General features: G+C 33.4%; 1 protein-coding gene across 1 annotated transcript in view; it reads right to left on the bottom strand.

The window, feature by feature from the left end:
• LOC124358205 (transmembrane protein 62-like) overlaps positions 1 to 21,705 on the bottom strand; it is a 39,418-nt gene extending 17,713 nt beyond the window's left edge. Inside the window, exons 1-7 of the mRNA XM_046810497.1 lie at positions 21,620 to 21,705; positions 20,771 to 20,914; positions 10,910 to 11,065; positions 6,405 to 6,552; positions 4,755 to 4,877; positions 3,545 to 3,626; positions 1,299 to 1,427 (exon numbers count right to left, since the gene is read on the bottom strand). Of these exons, the coding sequence (XP_046666453.1) occupies positions 1,299 to 1,427; positions 3,545 to 3,626; positions 4,755 to 4,877; positions 6,405 to 6,552; positions 10,910 to 11,065; positions 20,771 to 20,914; positions 21,620 to 21,705 (868 nt within the window). The remainder of the gene's footprint in view (positions 1 to 1,298; positions 1,428 to 3,544; positions 3,627 to 4,754; positions 4,878 to 6,404; positions 6,553 to 10,909; positions 11,066 to 20,770; positions 20,915 to 21,619) is intronic.
• Between the last annotated feature and the right edge of the window lie 595 nt (positions 21,706 to 22,300).

The raw sequence follows: 22,300 nt of genomic DNA, 5'->3' as shown, positions 1-22,300 counted from the left end.
TTGTCATTTTGCGTTAGTATTTTTCTACGTTAAAATTGTCAAAGTTGGAAATTCCATCATATACTATACAAAAAAATGAGTGACCACTGAAAAAGATGTAATTTTTTTCATCCATGCAATCCAAAATAGCAGCTTATTATAACTTTTTTTTATTAGATTCTACAAAAAACTTACTTTGTATACAATTTTTACAATAATCATAGTTTTTTACATTTTACACTAAAACCAACAGTATTTAATTTATTATGAGAGCGTGTCAAATTAAAAAGAGACTGAAATCTTTACAAATATCCGTCCTGTATTTTTGGGGTGGGGGTACAACCGACTGCAACTCAGGATTCTTATCATCCAATAGTTATGAGTGAACAAGAAGTACATGCTTCTATGGAGTGGCGGATTATAATCAAGTTTTTACAAGGAGATTGATACAACAGAAATATCCAGGTATAGTTTGGCAACAAAAATTTCAAGAACCTGTGTTTTTGTTTGATAAAAATAATTTTATGACGGACGAGTGAAGGTTGAGAAACAGATCGATTGCCGCCAAAGGACGAAATGAGGTAGTCATATATGGAGTGGTGAAAGAGGGGTGAGTGGGAACAGCTGAAGGCAAAGAGGCAGTTGTTGATTGGAGAAGTAATAATAGCTATAGTTTTTTTTATTGGCATGGATTGGTACCTAATTACAATGGAACAGTGTAAATAAATTAAAATATTATAATATGTTAGCTGTTATTTGTTCCATTGTTCAACTATTACCATATTGTGAGGAAACTTATCAGACATGCAGATTGAACTTGTAATAAGCCGTTTATTTGGTATCCGATTTTAATATTTAACGTGTCATTCCATTTGTTGATACATATTTTACAAACAGTTATTTTTGTAGTAAATAAAACTAACTGTAGTTGTTAGTGTAATATTTTATCTTAGTTGGATGATTGTATTCACTACATATATGTATATTGTTTAGTTTAATATGAATTTATACTTTTAAAAATATACTAGTTTATGTAAGTTCAGGATATGTAATCTTACTAAGCTAAAAAAAAATTGCTGAAAACTTTTTTGGAAATTTATAAAGTACCTTTATAGTATGAGGAGAATCTTTATTATAATAAACAATAATAGGTATTTTGAAAACAATAAATACATTTTTATATCATCTAATATTATGTACGATGAACAGTGGCAAGAAAATTGGAGTTAACATTTATTTAGATATATTAGTATATTACCATACCTATTTTGTTTAAGTTTTTGTGAGTTATCTTTTCTTGAAATAATAACAAAACTTACCAAAACATATATAAATAGGGTAGAGAATGAGAGGGTAGAAAAAGCTGTCAAGGTTGGCTAGGATCCACAGCCTGCGATAACATCGACCGATACAACAATCAGTGGCAGTGGGAATGTGTCTATCACCTCCTGCGAATAGTACATCAATTGTTACCATAAATAATATCATCATGTGTTGGTGTCCAAAAAACTAATTGATATAATATGTTCTAATTTGCTCAGTAAAATAAGTATTCCTGATTAAAGAGGACAAAAAGACAGATTTTAACAAAGAGTGTTAATAGGATATGAAGAACAGGCTTTCCTTTACAAGATATTTATGTTCATCTACTTCTTCACATTAAAATAGACACGTAAATAAATGGGACATTTCGTGGCCACTGGACACTTTGTTAGTCACAGAGAGATTTAATTTAAAGTATCCAGTGTTCCCAAATTTAAAAAAAGGTGCACTTTCACTAGGTCTATTGTACACATTATACTACATCAACCTCTTTAAGTTTGCAATTTGGCAACACTGGATATTTACAGTGTTCTATGTATCCTATCAAAACTCTTATATTCAAACCTGAGGAATATTACAATTATTTATATAGCCTACTGCTTCTTTATTTTCTTTAGAAACATTAAAAGTTTCAGCAACATTAAAAGTTTCAGCAACATTTAAACATTACTTATACAGGATAAACAGTACAAGTGTGTGATGATAAATTAAATATTGAATTAATTTCTCCGAGCTAATTTAGATAAAGTAAACTTAATGGAAAATGTTCAAAATTATGAAACAAGAAGTTGTAACAATATCAACCTACCTCAAACTGACAAAAGCCCAATGGTGATGGCTATTATACTATACAATAAGTTACCATTAGATATAAGGATGCTAAGTGATATGGAACTTAGAACTAAACTAAATTATTTTCTTTGTAAAAGATCATTCTATTCAGTGGAAGAGTACATCTCAACAGTGTGGACAAAGCAAGACTTTTAGAATGTTCATTGTTTTACAAAAGTTGTAACATTGTACAAGTATTTGATGTGCCAATGTATTTGTGTGGAATATTTTTTGGAAGAATAAAATTCTTATTCTTATTACAATAACATATTAAAATGAAAGCTGCACTTTAATATTGTTAATTTAATCCTCCAAGAGCTGGGTTAACTATCTTAAGTGATATGCATTTTTCAGCATGTTTGCAAGCGTTTATAAAGTCTTTTTATATACTGAAAATCTAATGGAAATAATATATAACGTATCATTATTTTCAGAAAAGATCACAAAATAAGATAATAATACTTATAGGATTACCTTTAAATTGCAAAATATTGCTAAGAGTAAACTTAATATAAAATTTTCACTTTGAGTGTTAGATAGTATTTTGCCAAAATCATTAAAATAAAATCCAAGCTATACAAACTGTAGGTAATTTAATAATGGATACAAAAATATATACATCTCATAGGTCACATCTTAAAAAAATTCACTGAGAGTAAAAAATTAAAAATTGTCATTCGTAAAAAATTACTAATATCTGACAAATTATATATTGCATTGTAACATGTAGACTTATTTCACTTCTATTTTTCAAAATGTGTTCAGTTACAAAATATGACAATGAATGTGTTCAGTTACAAAATATGACAATGAAAATCAACAATAAACTAAAATAATTAATTAAAAAAATATATTGAATAAAATCAACACATTGTCACTATCATTAAGATATTTGTCAAGATCACTGTCAATATCAAAAGTATTACTATCACTTTCAATGTCTGATAGTTTACCCAGTTCATCTCAAACATTTCATACTGCATTAGATTTACTTAGTTCACTCAATTTTACAATAAAACACAATATAAAACAATAATAGAAAACTACAGTAACAAAGATATGATGTAAAGAAAGACAAAATGATAATAAACAGAACAACTGATTAGACTTCGAAACCATAAGTTTAGAAACAGCTGCCATATAGCACCAATCTTCGAGCAAAGACTTACTCCATAAAGTATAACGAGTTCTGTGTTTTTTCTCAAAACAATGGATACAGAATTTATTAACTATATGAATTATGATACACATAAATTCTATATATCATTATTGTTTTGACATATATACCAATGTTGTTGTTGGCATTCAAACAGTAAATAAACTACTACCAATCACAATAATAATTTATATTTGAGGTGTTACTTGTAAAAGGACCCAAGCATTATTTTTTTAGAATCTAGGAATATTTCACCTCTTATTCTGCTCAGAAGAATCTTCAAAAGACTGAGGGGCAACACACAAATTGCAACTGCTATACCAAACAGCACCTGCAACTGAAGCAGACTATGCATAATTATCTCAAGATGAGTTCCAAATCAAGTTCTAAACTATGATATATGTTCAAGAGCATTACATCTATTATTCATAATGTAAAAAAGAGAAATAAATGTGCTTCAATTTCACAAAAAATGAACCAATAATAAAAAATAACTAAAGAATTAAACAGAAAAAATGCTATACCAATTCAAACAAAATAATGTGTATTACTGTATAATTGTTTTATAGCTAGAAGCTACATCTACTGGAAAGGCATTAATGCTACTCCAACGTGCTTTGCGCATGTGGGTTTGTCCCATCCTCGTCGCCAATTATTGTGTAAAAGGTGAAGAGACTGTAAACATGACTTGTTTATTTATTAACTCTACTGGTAACCAATCAATCAATCAATCAACACTTTATATTGCCATATAATAAAGAAAATTGACAAAGTTTCATTACGACTTTCATTATAAATATAGCCGTCAGTATAAATATTGTATTTATCTATATCTTATATTAGGCAAACATAAGCTACAATACAAATACAGCCAGTGGAATTGGGGAATTTTAAATCTAATGTTTTTTAATCGGAAGAAATCGTCCAGTGCATAAAATGTGTTATCTAACAGCCACAAGTAATATTTATGCAAACATATTTTGTTAATGTACTTTAGGACTAAGGATAACAAATAGTTCCCACAGTGCAATAACAGAATGGCTTTCAAGAGTTTTGCTCAATCTATTAAAATGAATTGATTCAGTTTTATACTGCTAGGCTTTACTATTGAGGATTTTGAAAGATATATTTCATAAGATCAAGAGATACAGGTTTATTATGGTCTGAATTTTACAACATAATACTCAATCACATTACTGGTCAACAATCAAATCAGCTGTTTATAATGGAATGGCTGTTTTTAATGACAATACATAACAGTTCTATAGTATAAATCATACTTATCAATAATTGTTTTATATGTTGTACTCATGTTTTCACAGCATACCAGCACTCCAAAGTAGGAAAAATGTACAAATTTGAACCTAATCCAACTTAATAATAACAGGTATAATAATAATTATTATAAAATTAAATTACAATGCTAATCAGAAATAACATATTTTAATACTAATTAAATACATACAATAGTTGTCATGTTCATCATAAGAAGAATCCTGGGGAAGATTAAATAATTGGGTCTTGTTCCGTCCAAAGAGAATGGCTGTTCGTACAAGCTCGTTCTGCCTGCTCCATCCGACACTTCCACCTTAAATTAAAACACCATATTTACTGAACTTATTGTGATTACCTGATGGGAGATTTTATATATTTGTCTGATGTTTTGTATTATATATTAGATTGTCTGTTATTTTCCGGTATAAGACGATTATGTCAAGCGTATACGAATTTTTCAGATTTTTGTCAATTGGTTACGTTTACAGTTAAGGTACATACTTTCATATTTAGCTAAAAATTATTTCACTAATACTGTATATCTGTTATACATTATGGTATGAGTGTTTTTTTGTCAAATATTCAGGCTATCCTTGAAAACGTTTTTGCTCTTTGAGTTATCCAATTTTTTGCCATTCCGATCATGCATGACCTGATTCCGTTATATGAGGGATTCTATTGTATTAATTTTAAGAAATTTATAGAAAGGGGTTTCAGGTGAATAAAGTAAAGCAGTTTTCCAAAAGTATGAATTTTTCTTTCATATTTAACACATTCACTGCTAAACATCCCTATATAGAGTTCCCTATATGCTGAAATTTTTTAAATATATTTTTACTTACTTTTGGATGAAATATGATAGAAATATATGAAAATTACTCATAAGTCAATAAAGTTATCGCTAGCTTCTGAGGACAGTCTTCCTTGTCAGCTGGTAACTCTAGTTACCGCTCGCACTAGGGAATGCCTTTTTATGGCAGTGGGAATATTCCAGATGAATACATCATAGCTAAGTAAACTGTATTTTATTCATTTAGACAAACATAAACAATATTTATACGTAAATGTAAAAACCAAAATGAATGTAAAAGTTTATAAAAATGTAAAAAGTTTATATAAATCTCCGCTAACTCACTCAAATTCAGTTATTATTTACAAATATGTGGTGAGTAATTATAACAAAATATATTTAAAGGTTTACAAAAAATATTGTAGTAATTAGGTTTATAAAAATGTATTCCAATACAGTTGTGAGCGCTCCATTGGCGTGGGTTGGTCTCGTAATCGGGATCCTCAACTTCCGAGTCCGTCTGTTACTCCACATCGTTCATGTTGACATCCTCGTCGTTTGAACTCAATACTGAGCTCTCTTGTATGCTTAGAACTTCGTTATTGTACACCACTTGGTCCCGGGGGAAGATGAATTGTGTTGCACAATCACTTATTACTATAAAAACTTTTAAAATAATGAAAAAGTCTAATGTGAAAACGAAGTGCATAAAAATGCGGGAAAAGTACCTCCTGAGGAGCGAGAAATACATTGTTGTGATAGCTAGAGTGCTGGCCGCACACTGACCTCATTTCAGAACAAAGGCTCTGTGGTAACACAGTTACCACTCGCTCCTTGCACAGCATAGCAGCGGTAACGAGAGTTACCACCCGCAGCGAAAGTGTTAAACAATAGAGTTTAAAGACTAAGCACTAGACTAAAGACTAGAGTTTTAATAAGCAGTTTTTGTAATTCAAAAATGTTAATTTTTAAAGAATGTTAGAAAAGAATACCAAATTTTTCAATGAATTTGATAAAAAAAAGTACATAGTAGAGATGTTGGGTTAATACCTTAATATGATGAAGGCCCTTTAAGTACAATTTAGGGTCCCAACTATTTACATACAAAGGGCCCTTTATATGATAACAAGTTTGCCATTCTTCTTCATCTATTTTCATCTTAACACTTGTTATTTCTGCTGTTGAAAATGCTAGAACCCTGAAAATAAAAAGATTACAATGATTCTTATATATTTGGAGATTAACTACAAATGTTTCATGAGCGTAACACTCCTAATTGTTTTCTGCTAACTAATAAGCACTTAGTTATTCTCCAGTTAGGAAAACACTGACACTAATTCATAATATATTAACTTTTAAATCTGATGTCTGAAATATTCAACATCCTGTTATATTGTATACTATGAATGACCAATATGAAATGTCTATAACAGATAAAAAAATTAGTTTTATGCATCCAACTGCCATGAAATGAAATGAAAGGATGCTGAATACAACTTTGTTTTTAGTTCTTGTATCTGTTTCAATTATTATCTTTTAATAAAAAAAAAAAAAACAAAATCTTACAATCGATAAGAATAAAATGATGATCACAGTCAAACAATGAAATGTTTAGTCAGTTGATTGGATCAGCTAAAATTAAAACAGCTGATTATTGTGGCTCAAAAGCAGTGCTGTCAAATCGCAGTTGATATTGCTTAGTACGTAACTTTTTAAAAACACATTATCTCCTTTACTTATCAACCTGCTAACATTGGATTTGTAAATAAATACATTCTCTAAATGAAATATAATAACAATAACTCTTTTATCATGTTGTTTTTAAGATGGTTACATTTCAATTTTTAAGAAGCTTAATTTTATGAAAAATAGCTTGTAAAAATTATTATTGTTTTTATAATAAGTTCTTGGGGTAATAAGCTACAAATAAAATTTCAACTTATTATATCAAGCCTTCCTCAAATTAAGATATAATATGGTTATTTTTGAGTTTTCAAAAGTTTGAATATGATAGTTTGGTTTATCTTTGGACAAAGAATAATACCTGAAAAAGTTGGTAAAAAGTTCTGGAACACTGTATATTAGATTTGCGAGAATACAAAGAAGCTAAAAATATTGTAAACAATTTTTTGTAAAAAATTAATTTAACCCTTTGCACGCCAAGTAATAACGTATATGTTTTGCCCTAGCGCCAAATTACTGAATATTTTAATTTTTTGAAAACTGTAAAGCCATTTTTTTATTTGTTTAAGTAATTGGTTTAAAGAATAAAAAACCATGAAATGCTTTTATGGGCATTTTTTTAAACGAAATATAGATATTTTTCTGTTTTAAGGACCAGTAGGTATGAAATGAATGAAAACGTTATTTTGATAAAACTATATAATTTTTACAAACTTATACCGGTACATGAAGTAGATATGATGTGTGATAATAAATAAATACACATTTTGGAAAACAGTAAAAAGATATCTTTCAAACTGGTGTCTGTTTTTTTTTACGAATAATCGTCCAAAGTATGAACGCCTCAAAACAAACTTCTGGGTGTAACGCTGGATTGTCTGTACATGTCTTGCACGAGTATACAGTTTCTTTTCTCAAGCCCTTTTTGAGACAAACTACACATCTTGCTGTTCCTTTTGGTCTCTTCTGAATAAAATGTGGTTTCTTGTTCAAACGTTCAGCGGGTGGTGTTCCTTGACCTTGAGTGGGTCGGCCGCGGCGGCCCCGTCTGCTCATTGGTTGCGCCAGTTTTGCCTGCAACGAGATCCTTCACTAAACTTTTTCTAAATTGTGCGTGTGTCATCGGCTTCTTCAAGTTTTGTTTCTGTACGTCTTTGTACAATATGTAGGAATTTACAATTCCTACCTCAAACAGCCAAAAAAATGTTTTTCTGTACCACTTTCGTGACCGTCTCAAAAAATTGTAGGATGAAATAAAGTGGTCACTCCGGTCCACTGCTCCCATATGCCTGGTGTAGTCTAAGACTACATTTGGTTTGGCTGTTGGAGGTTTGTTCGGCCACTTACTGGGTACATCAATCATGTCTGTCTTGCTGCCTTTATTATTGGTGCTCAGCAAGTGAACTACTCTTTTGTCTCGCCAAGAAACAACTAATATATTATTATTTCTCTGTGATATAATATCACCCTTTTTCATTTTTTTTGATTTCGTTTTTAGATTTGGAGGCATGCCTACTCTAGTTGGCATAACAGTGCCTGTGAGAAAACAATTTGATTTTAGTAGCTCCCTGGCTAGTTCTGGGCTAGTATAATATCTGTCGGTATAAACATGTAAGCCACTTACAGGATGAGCTGGATCTTTCAAAATTACTGACTCACAAAGAGTTTTTACTATCTGTGTAGTTTTTAGAAGATTTGAGTTTGGTATAAGTTCCCGCTTTCCAAAATAAGGGATAAAATCATATATGTAGCCGTTTGAACAATCAGATAACACAAATACTTTCATTCCAAATTTGGTTGGTTTTTGAGGATTGTAAACCCGAAAGCTTACTGTACCTTTGAACGAGATGGTGCTCTCGTCCACAGCGACTGCACTACTCGGAGTGTAAAATAATTTACACATCTTGCTCATATGATCAATTAGAGGTTGTATGAGGAAGCCTATTGGTTTGACACCACCTCGATCGTGATTAAAGTGAATTTGCCAAAAAATGTTGAGAAATTCGTTTTTGGAAAAGATATCACTAAAAAACTTCATACGTGATTCCCATTTAGTACTAAAGTATTCTTCAATGGAGGTCATTGGAATCAGGCCCATATTTATGATTACGTCTAGGAAAGCTTTCAAATCACATGCTGTTATGTCATTCCATCTTTTCAGTCTTGAGTTAGGTGAAATATTTGTGCTGATTTTTTTGTTTGCATTTAGATTAGTTTCAAATACAATATAATCAATTATTTCGTCGTTGAAAAATAAATCAAAATATTCAATTGGTTTTGAATCGGAATCAAAAGAAATAGGCAAGTTAGCTCCATGATTTACACTGTAAATTGGTATTGAATGGCTAGGACCTGTATCATAGTTAGTTACCTCAGTCCATGGAAGATTTCTTGTAGGCCTATTTGAGGTTGATGCTTGAGTGTCATCTTCAGAGTCAGATTCACTTTCACTCAAATTATGCAAAATAATGTCCTGTTGCTCAACATCCTCGACTTCGTCAACTACACTTGAAAACGTGACGTTCATAACCCCAAGAACGAAATCGTCAAAGTCCGGATCGTCTGCGTTAGCCATAATTATGGCAATAATATATTCACAAGTTACGTCAAAATAATAAATAATAGTTATTACTATAGTAATAGTTTTAATAGTTCACAAGCACTAAACGTAATATAAACTAATATAACTGTAAAAACGTAAACTGTCAGTGAGCAGGAACACTAAAGATAGAACTTCATGGAATGGCGGCGCTTCACAGAATGGCGGCGAGTGTACTCGCTTTGAGCATTTCGAGAAGTACCGGAAACAAACATGAATAGAAAGAAACAGCTGTTACCGATCGATACTCCTCAAACGTTCAGTTGGCACGTTGGCTATTAGCACTAGCCAGCAAAAGTGACTTTCTCTGCCATCTAGCGGCCAATTCTACAACTATTAAACTATCTAATGTTGTAAAATGTAGTTCGCGATATAACTCGCTATGGGCGCTATACGGACTTTTATCCATGCGAATTAAACTCGCTTATGGCGTGCAAAGGGTTAAGATGATTTAATATTTGTTTTCTTGACACTTAAATTCCGATAAGCGGATATTGCGCTGATTACAGCATCCAACCAACTGTCGATTTGCAATGTTCACTGTTGTCATGTATTATAGTATACATACAAGTGAACAATCATATGATTTGTATAACATCTGAATGCTGATGAGCAGCTGAATAACATGATGCTTTTATATGTTCTATTATATTAACAATGAGCGCTTAATCTAGATTAAGTACTAGTTGTTTTGATGTAAATTTATCATGTTTAATGATTTATCTTTATTAATGTAGTTTATAAGTGCTAAAGAACCATGTTGTGATAAGACATGATGTCTGGCAAAATGTATGTTATGATGGCAATGGATCATGAGTTTCTACAAAGTTTCTGGATCGATAATAAATATAGTTGGGTATCTTGGAATTTTTATTTATTAACATAACTCTTTCCTAGGTATAGCCTATTTATATTTTATAACCAGATTTATAACTTTCTTAAACATTTGGCATAATTATGAATAGTATTATACATGTAATTGTGAAATAAATTATACAAAAAAGAGGTAAAATAAAGTGAGTTTTTATAGATTTTAGAAAATCAACTGTCAGGTTAAAAATCTGTCTCAAAATGTACACTTGTTTACTGATAGTGTGAACTTTATAAAGTCTACCATTCCGTGGTTAATGTAACATTTAATTGTTTCATATAAAGTAAATTTCCTAGATTCTTGACTAATTTCTTAACCTTAAGTTATTTGGTTTACTGCTAGTTAAATAAATTGGATACTAACAAAGCCTATTTAATTATTACTACTCTTGTTGTGGGGTACCTGACATGAGTAGATGAGGCAGAGATGTGTTCAGGTTCTCTCCCTGGTACGTAGAAAAGAGCATGTTTGGGGTTTGTGACTAATGCAATAGGCCACTCCCTGTGACGTACATCAATGAAGCTGAACAGCCCATGGTCTATAGCTGCCACCCGATATCTGTAACACCAACAGATATTAGTACATTGAGTAATCAATTTTAAATAAGTTTTAATTTTGCTCTTCTCATAATTTTATTAAATTATTTAAACATATAATAATAACATTTGACTATAAAAATATTTTTCTCATTCCTTATGCAACACTACAAAACATTTCCAGATAGTTTTTAGCCATCCTACAACTAACTACAATTACAAATATATGTATATCCTACTTCAAGTCAGCCTCACTCATTTCAGGGTTACATCCACTTTATCAACAGAGATTCTCTTTCTCTCTCCAGTTTCAATACACAGTCTGGTAAAATTATTTTATCTGTTTCAAATCTTCAACCAGTGACAACTCAAAATTTATCACTATTACACTGATACTGAGAAGGTACCCTTTGACAGCCTCATTATGGAATTGTGAAACACTAGTTCACCAGAAACCCAATCCCCCTGCTATTAACAGGGTGGTCACACAAAACCTGTTGTGTAAATACTATTTGATATGGTTCAAGTAAATTATTAATTTATTCACTAATTAATTCATGATTTTATGATTGAAAGTTTCCAGTTGATTAGTATATTTCCAACAACATACAAGTAACTGGAATACTGTATGTATACCACTGAATGCCATGACAGCAAAGTTCCATCTCTAGCTGTATATATGAAATATGTCACGAGCCATGTCCTCATTGCTCAAATAATCTGTGAAACCAACAAAATGGGCTGCAAGGTACTATATCATCTCCCTTCCAAATCCGATTTAGCAAAATATGATTTTATTTGTTTAGTTCAATGAAGGAGAAACAAGTGAACATGGGAAGAAGTTCATGATAAAGAGGATGTCAAATAAAATTTGTTGGGATGGGGGGGGGGGGTGGGGGGGGGGGGGGGTGGGGGGGGGGGGGGGTGGGGGGGGGGGGGGGTGGGGGGGGGGGGGGGTGGGGGGGGGGGGGGGTGGGGGGAATTTGTTGTTGTTGCTGCGCCATAGGTAATATTTGTTTGATCTTCTTCAGGTTTGATGAAGAGGTGTACCAATGCTTGGTATACTAAATCCAGGACTGGGTAGCATTTTGATCCATGTTTCTTGATTATGTGTAATTTATCCTAAGAAAAACAATTAGAGAGGAGTAGATTATAACCTCAAATTAATTTTGGAGTATGAATAACCCTCACACACCAAACATCACCTTTCAATTATAGGCCTAAACTTCTCTCCCGAAACTGATGTAAGAGGATTTTAAGTTATCACTATCAAACAACGTTGTAATGAATAATTAACAGTCCATCTTTACTTTATAACCTCAACTATACGCACTCTATAACAGCACTCTACACTTGGTAATTTGATTCATTACAACGCAAACACTAGAACACATTTGGGGAAAGTTAAAAAAGTAGAGATCAAACAGTAAAATTATAAAAGACGGTGCAGACAAATGAAGAGCTGGCCGCACTATCCCGGAAAATTAATATCAAAACCAGAACTAAACGAAACAAGAGTTTACTATCGTCCTTAAACTGTACGTTGCCAAGTCAAATAAAATTATACCGTTCCATTTTCAGTAGAATAATAATCTTGTATATATACAAACATTCACCTCCTAACTATGGGTCGTTCGTTGTCTTTGATTTGATTTTGGACTGTTTTTTTTTTTTTTTTTTTTTCTTTCTTCTTTTAGGCTATGGCTTTTTATCCATGCAGCCTCGTAGTTCACTTTTGTGGTTGCTTCACCCTCAGATTGAATATTGTTGATTATGATGATCTACAACAAACAAACATAAGTTAGTGTTACAATGGTTTATTGACTTAGGAGTTTTTGTTAATTTTGTTAATAAGTGGTTAATAGGTTGATTTTTAACATACATATATATCACTCAACATAATTCCTAGTGTGTTTTGTCTTTGTAATGTTGTAAAGGTAAGGATATCTAAGATAAGAATGGTTTTCAGGATGGAAAAGGTGGGTCACTTTTCTTTGCTAGGGGCCTATCAAGCTTTCCTATCCCAGAAATGGGGAGGTAGGCCGCGGATGAAGAATCCCAGGAATGGATACCACATTTATGTGTCAGTGTTGGAGTGAGTTTGTGTGTAACTTTAAGTTTACATTTTTCTTTTGATTTGTCTAAGGAAATTAGTTATTTCGTTATATATTTCAATTTGGTTTGATTTAAGAACTTGGGTTAGATTGTGTTGGTATTGTTTTAATGTTTCTTTCAGATGCTGGTTTCTGAAAGTATAATAATGTGGGCATTCAAATATCAAATGTTCTAGCGTTTCATCTTGATTTAGTGTGCATTGTAAACATAAAGGTGTAAAGTATTGATTTTTAGAATGTAATAATTTGTTAACTCTAGCATGGCCTAGTCTTATTCTACAAATTGTAATTGTGTCCTGTCTGTTCAGAGTTATTTGTGAAAACCAGGGTTTTTGGGGAATGTCAGGCTGTATTTTTTTTGTGCCATCTGCCTTTTGGGGACTCTTTTATTTCCATATTATATTTTCTAGTTATATCTTTCTTTCTCTCTCGCATGTAGTCTTCTATGGGGATTGTTATGTCCTTTACAATATCTCCACTAGTTGAGGCATCTTTGGCAAATCTGTCTACTGCTTCATTGTGTGTTATTCCAACGTGTGACGGTATCCAATGGAAAAATTAAATGCTTTTTACTATTAATTGTCTCAATGAGAATTCTATTGAGCAAATCATTGTCTTGTTTTTTTATTTCCATAGTATTTTAGAGCATTTATCGCTGATTGTGAGTCTGTGAATATTACTATATCTTTGTTCTGTAATTCCCTACAATATAATATACTTTTGTAAATGGCGTATAATTCGGCTGAATAATTTGATATAATGCTGGGTAATTTATATTTGGCTACGAAATGAAGCTGTGGGTATATAGAAGGCAGCCCCTGTCCCTTCCTCTGACTTTGATCCATCAGTGTAAACAAACAAGTTATTTTTATAGGTTATGTTTAATGTCAGATTATGAATTTGTCTAAATCCTATATTGTTAATTTGGTTTTTCTTTTCTTGTACATTTTCATAGTTTGTTAGACATTCAAATTGATTTTTTTGCCATTATGATAGGGATATTTGTTTTCCATTCGTTGATTCTTTCAGGGATATGGTTCTGTTTTAGGCCTAGGTATAAATTTGATATGTTACTCACTGATTCCAAATATAAAGGAGTCTTTTTCTTTTGCCAGTATTGAAAATTGCTTTTAATAAAATGAAGAAGAAAACAATAGTGCATTGTTTGCTGGGTGTTCTAAGTCTGTCATAACCTTATAAATTAATTTCTCGGTAAGTAGCAACCTTCTTTTGTGTAAAGGAAGAATCGCAGTTTCAGAATTTAGGGCTATGATTGGTGTAGTTTTATATATGCTCCTATGGCAGTTCTTAGTGATAGGTTTTGTACAATGTCTAGTTTATTTAAACTTCTTTTAGAAACGTGGCCAAATAAAAAACTCGCATAGTCAAGTTTGGGTCTAATTAATCCTTTATAGATTCTAAGGATGAATTCTGGATGAGCCCCATTTTGCCCACTGGACATTATTTTTAAGATATTTATGTCCTTGAAACATTGTTTTTGAACAGCAATAATATGTTCATTGAAGTTGAGTTTGTTGTCTATTATTACTCCTAGTAGTTTAATTTTATCAACATTTGGGATGAGCAGTCCACCAAGGGAAAGGGTTATATTATTTAGATCAAATCTTTTATTTCTGGTAAAGCAAATAGTCTTACTCTTTTTAGGGTTAAACTCCAGGCTATTTTTGTGTGAGTATGTTTCTAGGTTATTAAGAGTTACTTGTATCTTTGTATGAACTATTTCGTAGTTTTTATGTGAACTATAAATTATTATGTCATCTGCGTATTGTAGTGAATTAACCTGAGTAGGGAGTTCCAGAAATATGTCAGAAATATATATAGAGAAAAGTAGGGGACTTAAGACACTGCCTTGAGGTAAGCCTCTGTTGGTTATTCTACTACAGTGCATGCTAGGGTGTTTCAGTGTTACTTGTCGTTCAGTTAGCCATTTATGGCAATGTTGAACAATTTTTACCGGTATATCATATTTTAACATTTTTCTGAGAAGGGAAGTAATGTCTACCTTATCATATGCTTTGGTAAGGTCAAGTGATACGGCAAGTGAATATTCGTTGTATGTCATTGCTGTGTTGATTTCCGTAATGAGGTGAAGAAGATAATCACCGCATCCTTTTTTCTTCCTAAATCCATATTGAGTGTTTGGTATTACGTTATTTTTTTCCACAAACCATTCAAGTCGTTTTTTAATTAAGGAATTGAAAATCTTCATTAGACATGAGATAAGTGATATCGGTCGGTAAGATTCTTCATTGTTTTTATCAGTGTTAGGTTTGAGGATAAATTTAAGATATGTGTGTTTCCATTCCTTCGGCATAGGGATTCTATTGTTCCAAACTTCATTTATTATATTTAAAATAATCAATTTTCCATTTTGGGGAAGATTATTTATCATGCTATAAGTTATGTTGTCAAAGCCTGGGGCAGTATCCTTCTTTTTAGATGAAATTACTTCCTCTAATTCGGTTATTGTAAAGTTGTTTTCCAGTACGTGAGTAGGCCTATTTTCTGGTATTGATTTAGTAAAGTTGATCTCTGTAAGTGTTGCAACATAGTCTGGTACAATTTGTTTCATGACCTTGTCACACAAATCTGTATTATATATAAGAGGGTCTGAGTAGTCAGGGTTCTTGTTTTTAATTTTTTTAACAACTTTCCATGCATATTGTGAACATTTTTTGTCACTTATTTCAGCACAAAAGTTTTCCCATGCTATTTTTTTTGCATGTTTTATGATTTCTTTCGCTTTTAGTTGTGCTCTTTGATAATTATTGTAATTATAGGCTGTCATGTTAGTTTTAAATATTTTAAATAATAATCTGCGGTGAGCAACTGCTTTAGAGCAGCTTGGAGTCCACCATTGTTTTGTCGTAATGTCGTTAGTGTGTTTAATTGTTCTTTTCCATGGTATATATTTTTCTGCTGCTTCATTAAGAATGTTGTATAAGCTTTCTGCATTACAATTTTTATTTTCCGAGAGAGGCCTATTATTGTCAGAACTTATTTCGTGGGATATTTTTTGTTCTATGAAATTTTTATAGTCTGTCCATTTAGCTTTAGTATAATTTCTATGCTTTTTGTTGTCTCCATTCAGTATTTGGTCATCTACATTTTTTATCCATGGTAAAGTTTAAGATAATTGGAAGATGATCACTTCCCATTGGGTCGCTATAGATTTTCCATTTTTGTAAGTTTAAGTACATGTTTGGTGTTATAAATGTAAGGTCTATGGTCGTTGGTCTCCTATATATAGTAGGAACTGTAGTATGTACATTGTCATTGGCTAATATGAATTGAGAATTATTGTATGCATCAAATATGTTCTTGCCTTTCCGGTCAGCATACAAACAATTCCAAAATGGATGGTGTCCGTTGAAGTCACCGCTTAAGATTTTGTATCCTTGATCATCTTCAAAGAGCTTATTCCAAAATGTCGGAGCAATTTGTTTTTCAGGGCAGTATATGTTATATATGGTTATTGGTGCTTTATATTTTTTTATTTTAATTATTGATATTTGTATAGGTTCCTGAGTAATAAAATCTATTTCTTCGTATGGAATGTCTTTATTGACCAAAAATGCAATTCCCCCATAACCGTCTTGCCTGTCTTGTCTGATGACATTGTAATTTTGATGTGTAATTTTAATTTCTTTATTGAGCCAGGTTTCTTGGAGGATTGCTATGTGGATTTTTTGTTCTTGTAAAAAATGGGTGAATTCAAGCCACTTTGGTTGAATTGATCTAGAGTTCCATTGAACTATATTTAGTTGCCCTACTTGGGATTGTTGAAAAATATTCATTTAGCGAGTGGAGGTAGTTGAGGATGGATTTAACAGGTTATTGTTTCCTGCGAGGTCTATATTATCACTAGTATCTAAGTTTTCCTCGGCTGAGAATACTGGGTCATTTAAATAGTAATCAAATAATTCATCTAATTCATTTTGGGTAGTGTTTTCCTGTATGCTGTTTCTAAGCTCTTCTATTTTTGCTTTTACCCGTCTTACCAGCCATACCCTATCGTTTGGGAGGAATTATTATTGTGGAGGGTTTTTGATAGGGTTTCGGGTTACTATTTTTTTGGCTATGGTAGGTGTGGTCTAATAGGTTCTTATTGGGTTGATTTTTATTTCGTCTGTTAACCTGCCTAATGGGTCTTTGGAAGGAGAAAGTTGATTCTGTTTCAATGTGAGTAATGTCTTTTTCAAGTCTATTAAGTGTTTCAAATTTATTTTTCAGTGGGATTCGGTTTTGCTCTGCTGGGGATTTTACTGCTTCGGAGTATTTTTTTTGTTGTACTGGGATGAAGTTAGGTTGACGAGTTTTTTTGTATTCTATAGGGAAGAACTGGCTCGCTGTAAAATAAGATTCTTTATGTAGGCTCATGCGGTTCTTAATATTTTTTTGCCGGATAAATTCTGGGCAGTTTCTGGAATTACTGCTGTGTTCTCCGCTGCAGTGAACACATTTCAGTATTTTGTTACAATCTCCGTCATGGAACGGCTCTGCACAGTTTCGACATAATCTTTTATTGTTACAAGGGGAATTTGCTACGTGCCCATAAGAGAAGCATCGGTAGCATTGCTTTACCGGTATTTGGTAAGGTTCTACCCTCATCAATACGTGATTAAGTTTTATGTCTTTAGGTAGTACGTCAGAGTCAAAGGTTATTTTCATGTAGTGTGTGTCTACTAGTAAGCTTTTTTAGTTCCATTTTCGTTTACCCAGATTTTTTTCTTAAGTCTATACGCATTTAGAATTAGGTTTTCACTAATTGCTTCATTAGTGACTTCGGACTCTGTTACCTCCGGATCTATGAAAAACTACTCCTACAGATTGTACCCGCAAAGTGGGTATAAATACTTTGTAACTCATCAAATCTTGTCTGCTTACTAAGTTATTAGCGGATACATAGTCTAAGCATGTTATGGTTATGTTTTTTTCCAGATCTCTTAATAAATTCAATACCGTTGCATTTTTTAAGTATTTTTCCAATTTGGAAGGGGCTTATTTTCTGTTTATCTTTGCTTTGAACAACTACTTCAAAGGGGCCTTGGTTATTAGGGCTATATTTAGGGATCCTATAACTGATTTTTTTATTATCAGGTGATCTCATATCGTTATTTCCTTTAGTCTCATTTGGATCGATAGAAAGTTGTCTTTTTAGGGATTGTGTATTGCTTTTTTCAATATTAGTAAAATTAATATTTTCATTTTCAGGAAATTCAATTACTGAATCATTTTTTTACCATTATAGATTCAACAGCCTTTTCAGTTTCGCTTGAACCAGACATGGCTAGACCTGCCCTTACAGGTCCAGCCCACGAGCCTACTTAGTGAACTGTTTTGAGTTTGTGTTAATTTTATGCTAAAATCAAGTGTTTAATAAAGCTAAAAGGTTATTTTGATCTAATCTAGTGTATCAACATATAATTACATACTAACATGAAATTAATTACATTACCACACATAAATCAGGTTAGGACAGGGATCAGCAACCACGATAGGATATTTCACTTCCTCACTGTAGTATAGCTAACTCCAGAATGTTGGACTGTTTCATAGAACAAAGAATAAAACTTTTAACAGCTCTTACTAAAAACAAAGATGGAAGAGTATTGGAATATAATATTAAGTCTTGTAAAAGAATAGAGTTATAGACATCACAAATTGTATACTCTTAACTCCAAGTTATTATATTTATAACCACCATTGTTTTAGAGTAAATATTTAGCATTCTGTTTGATTTAGTGTGTCTGTTGTTACTCTTTATAGAGTACGCTGTCGTTACGGATTTTCAATTGTGTATGGGCGTCGCGGAATCCATGTGGGTCAGTTTTCTCATTCTAGCTTCAAAAAGTGCACTATTTTTTAATTAATTTATTATATTTTGTAATCTTCACAGAATTCGAGTCTATGACCTCTCAATTGAACGTAGAGTCCCATAGCATAGATTTGTGTAGAAAGTTGAACGCAGCTACAAAGATAAGAAAAGATTCAAATTATGAAAGACAGAAACTTATACGGTTCAATATTAATTTTACTGACTATCACTCCTATAAGAAATAATTATGTTTTAATGCAAGTGCTACAATAGAAGAACAACTAATGAGAACATTATCAAATGGTGAATAGGAGTAAACAGCATTTAAATTAACTTCTAAAGTTAAAGAGGTAGGCCTACTAGATATTGATATACTAAGAGGAAAACCCAGTTAAAGCATGGCGGCGGATACAATGGATACTGTCCCAGAAAATATCGCATTCATATAACTCGATTACCCAATCGAGCAAATCTTGCCAAATAAGGACTATTATAGTCGAAGTTGGTGGAGTGATGCCTGCGAACAAGAAGTCCTCGAGATCTAGTGTTAGCGGAGGGAACTCTAAAGTCAATCTCGGCAAGGAGATCTGAGCACTGCACCTGGCCATTAACAATCTTCCAAAGAAGCAGAACATTAGCCACTTCACGTCACCGGGCGAGAGATGGTAGGTGGAGATCTCTGGCGATGTCGTCAACGGGAACATCCAGGTAGCCATATCCAAGTCAGACCCCAACCAGCCGAATGAATCGGCACTGTAAAGCCTATAGTCTCATCTGGAAGCCAATAGTGCACGGGGACCACACTGAACTTGCGTATTCTGCGATGGGTCTTAAAAGGGAGCAGTACAGAGAGCGAAGAGCAGCCGGACTGTGTATGCCTCTGGAAAATCAAGAGATGAATTCAAGCATTCGGTTTGCTTGGTTGCAGACATGATCTATGTGAAGGGAAAACTCCAGATCCTTGTCAAATCGAACGCCCAAGTCAATTCTGCTGTTAGATTTTGGAACAAGAGTGTTAGCCATGCAATATGGATGAAAAGCCGGAGATTTGATTCTATGGAAGGTAACAGCAGAGCATTTGCTTTGATTTATAGACATATTGTTTCCAGTACACAATTCTTCAATAGAAGATAAACTTTCTTGAATCTTCAGAAAGTCACCACGCGATGCTATCTCTGTAAATATCTTCAGGTCGTCAGCAAATTTGCGGGGTGTTCACACTCACCACCTCAAGAAGATCGTTCACAAAAACATTGAAGAGACAAGGACCCAGTAAAGAACCTTGCGGGACCCCAGAAGTTGGAGAAAATTGAAAAGAAGAATAGGAGCCAACTTTGACGATGAGCGAACGGTCACATAAGTAGCTAGAGATCCATGACAGTAACGGTTCAGATATACCGCAACTTTTCAACTTCGACGCAAGAATAGAGTGATCAACCATGTCGATTGCCTTCGCCATGTCATTATTGCGTCGACTTGTTTGCTCTTGCGGAAGGCGGTTGGAACATATTCTTGAAAAATCTGAAGATTAGTTACAGTAGGTTTTCTACTAATGAAGCCATGCTGAGATGGATGGACTAGTTTTGATATGAGAGGATTAAGCTTATCGACGAAGACGCTCTCACACAATTTACCAATGGCAGGTAGAATATTTATGGGCCTGTAATTTCTTATATTGCAGGGATCGCTGGCCTTGTGAAGAGGAATAATAAAGCCCTTCTTCAGAGTCCTGGGGAAAATACCTTTTTCAATAGATTCGTTGAAAAGAGCTGACAGAGGCTTTGCAAGGAGATAACGGCAGTACTTGCGTAAAGACGGAGGAATATTGTCATGGCCAGCTCCCTTTCCAGCATCCAATCGTTCAAGCCTGAATAAAACCTCCTCCTCGGTTACTCTGAAGCTGCATAGGCAGTCGTAACTGGCAAAGTGGTGAACTGAATCAGAGAAGGTGGAGCAAAAGAAATCAGAAAATAGTTGACATATATACTTGAAAACGTCTTCGCTCCCCTTTCATCCAAATGCATGATTGGTGGAATTTCAGGTAATCTTCTCTGAGCCTTGACCAGGCCCCAAAACGCACGGGGATTAGACGAGACATTCGACTCAATTATAAACAAATAACGCTTATAACATTCAGGAGACAAAGTTTTATAAGTGTCCTTCAGGTTTGAGAATTCGAAATAGTGGATACGATTCAGAGTACTTTTATATAATTTATGGGCAATCTTCTTCTGTATAATGAGTCGTTTTAAATCCCCCGAAAACCATCTGGGGAAGGGAGAGAAACCAAACTTTCTCAAAGGGCTCGCCCTGAGCGCAACATCTTGCAAAATGACCTCTAAGCGATCAAACTTATCTTCAATAGAAATTGAGTCTTGCGTGAAGCTAAAATCAATATGCTGTAGCGCTAGGAATGCAGCTGGAAGGTCACACTTCCACAAATTATGAACCACTTAGCAGTTCGCTTTTTCAGTCACAGGAATTCCTGAGAGAGTTGTAGTAAGAGGAGGTTGATGGATGTCTCGTAGAATCAACCAATCGCATGATTCGGCAGAGAGTAAGTCTTGTTCGGAGGAGAAAATCAAGTCAAGGTTTCACCTCTATGGTTTCTTATGTGATTAACCTGGCAAAGTGAGTCATGTGATGCCATGTCATGGAGATGTTCTCCGGCCTGACGGGGAATACCAGACGGTGTTGTAGCCATATCATAATAGAATAAATTGAAATCGCCAAATGTGAAGATTTTCGGTGGCTGACCTGCTAACTCAGTAACTTGATTGACAGCCTCGGAGAAGTCGACGTAAGCATGTGGGCTCAAAAGAGGAATTTAGACGCATGCCAACAAGAGATTTATGCCATATTTCATGGTTACAAGAACAAAGACGCATTTAATATTATATCCACATTGCAGGTGTCTATTTACAATACAATTGCGGATTGAAATTAAACATCCACCTCAGGACTGCTTGCGGCTACTTAAAATTGACCTATCACACCTGTGAACTGAAAAATCAGTCCCACCAACAACCTCTGAGTCGGGGACGTCCTGTGAAAGATTGGTTTCGCACAACATGACAATGTCATTAAGGGAAGCAGACAAGTTGTTTTTGAGTTCGATAAGTTTAGAACGAAGGCCATTAACATTATGACTTTTAAATATCTTTTATAGAACTTTTAACCAAATGGACCGATTTTTTTTAGTGTACTCACATACACTGATGTCAAGAAGGCCCTTAAATGATAGTAGTCAGAAATTTTAACTCGAAAGATCAAAATAGTAAGCGAAATTTTCACAGTGAAGGAT

Source organism: Homalodisca vitripennis, chromosome 3, assembly GCF_021130785.1.
Source record: "Homalodisca vitripennis isolate AUS2020 chromosome 3, UT_GWSS_2.1, whole genome shotgun sequence".
NCBI classification, from domain to species: Eukaryota; Metazoa; Arthropoda; class Insecta; order Hemiptera; family Cicadellidae; genus Homalodisca; species Homalodisca vitripennis.
This window is presented reverse-complemented; position numbering and strand designations above follow the sequence as displayed.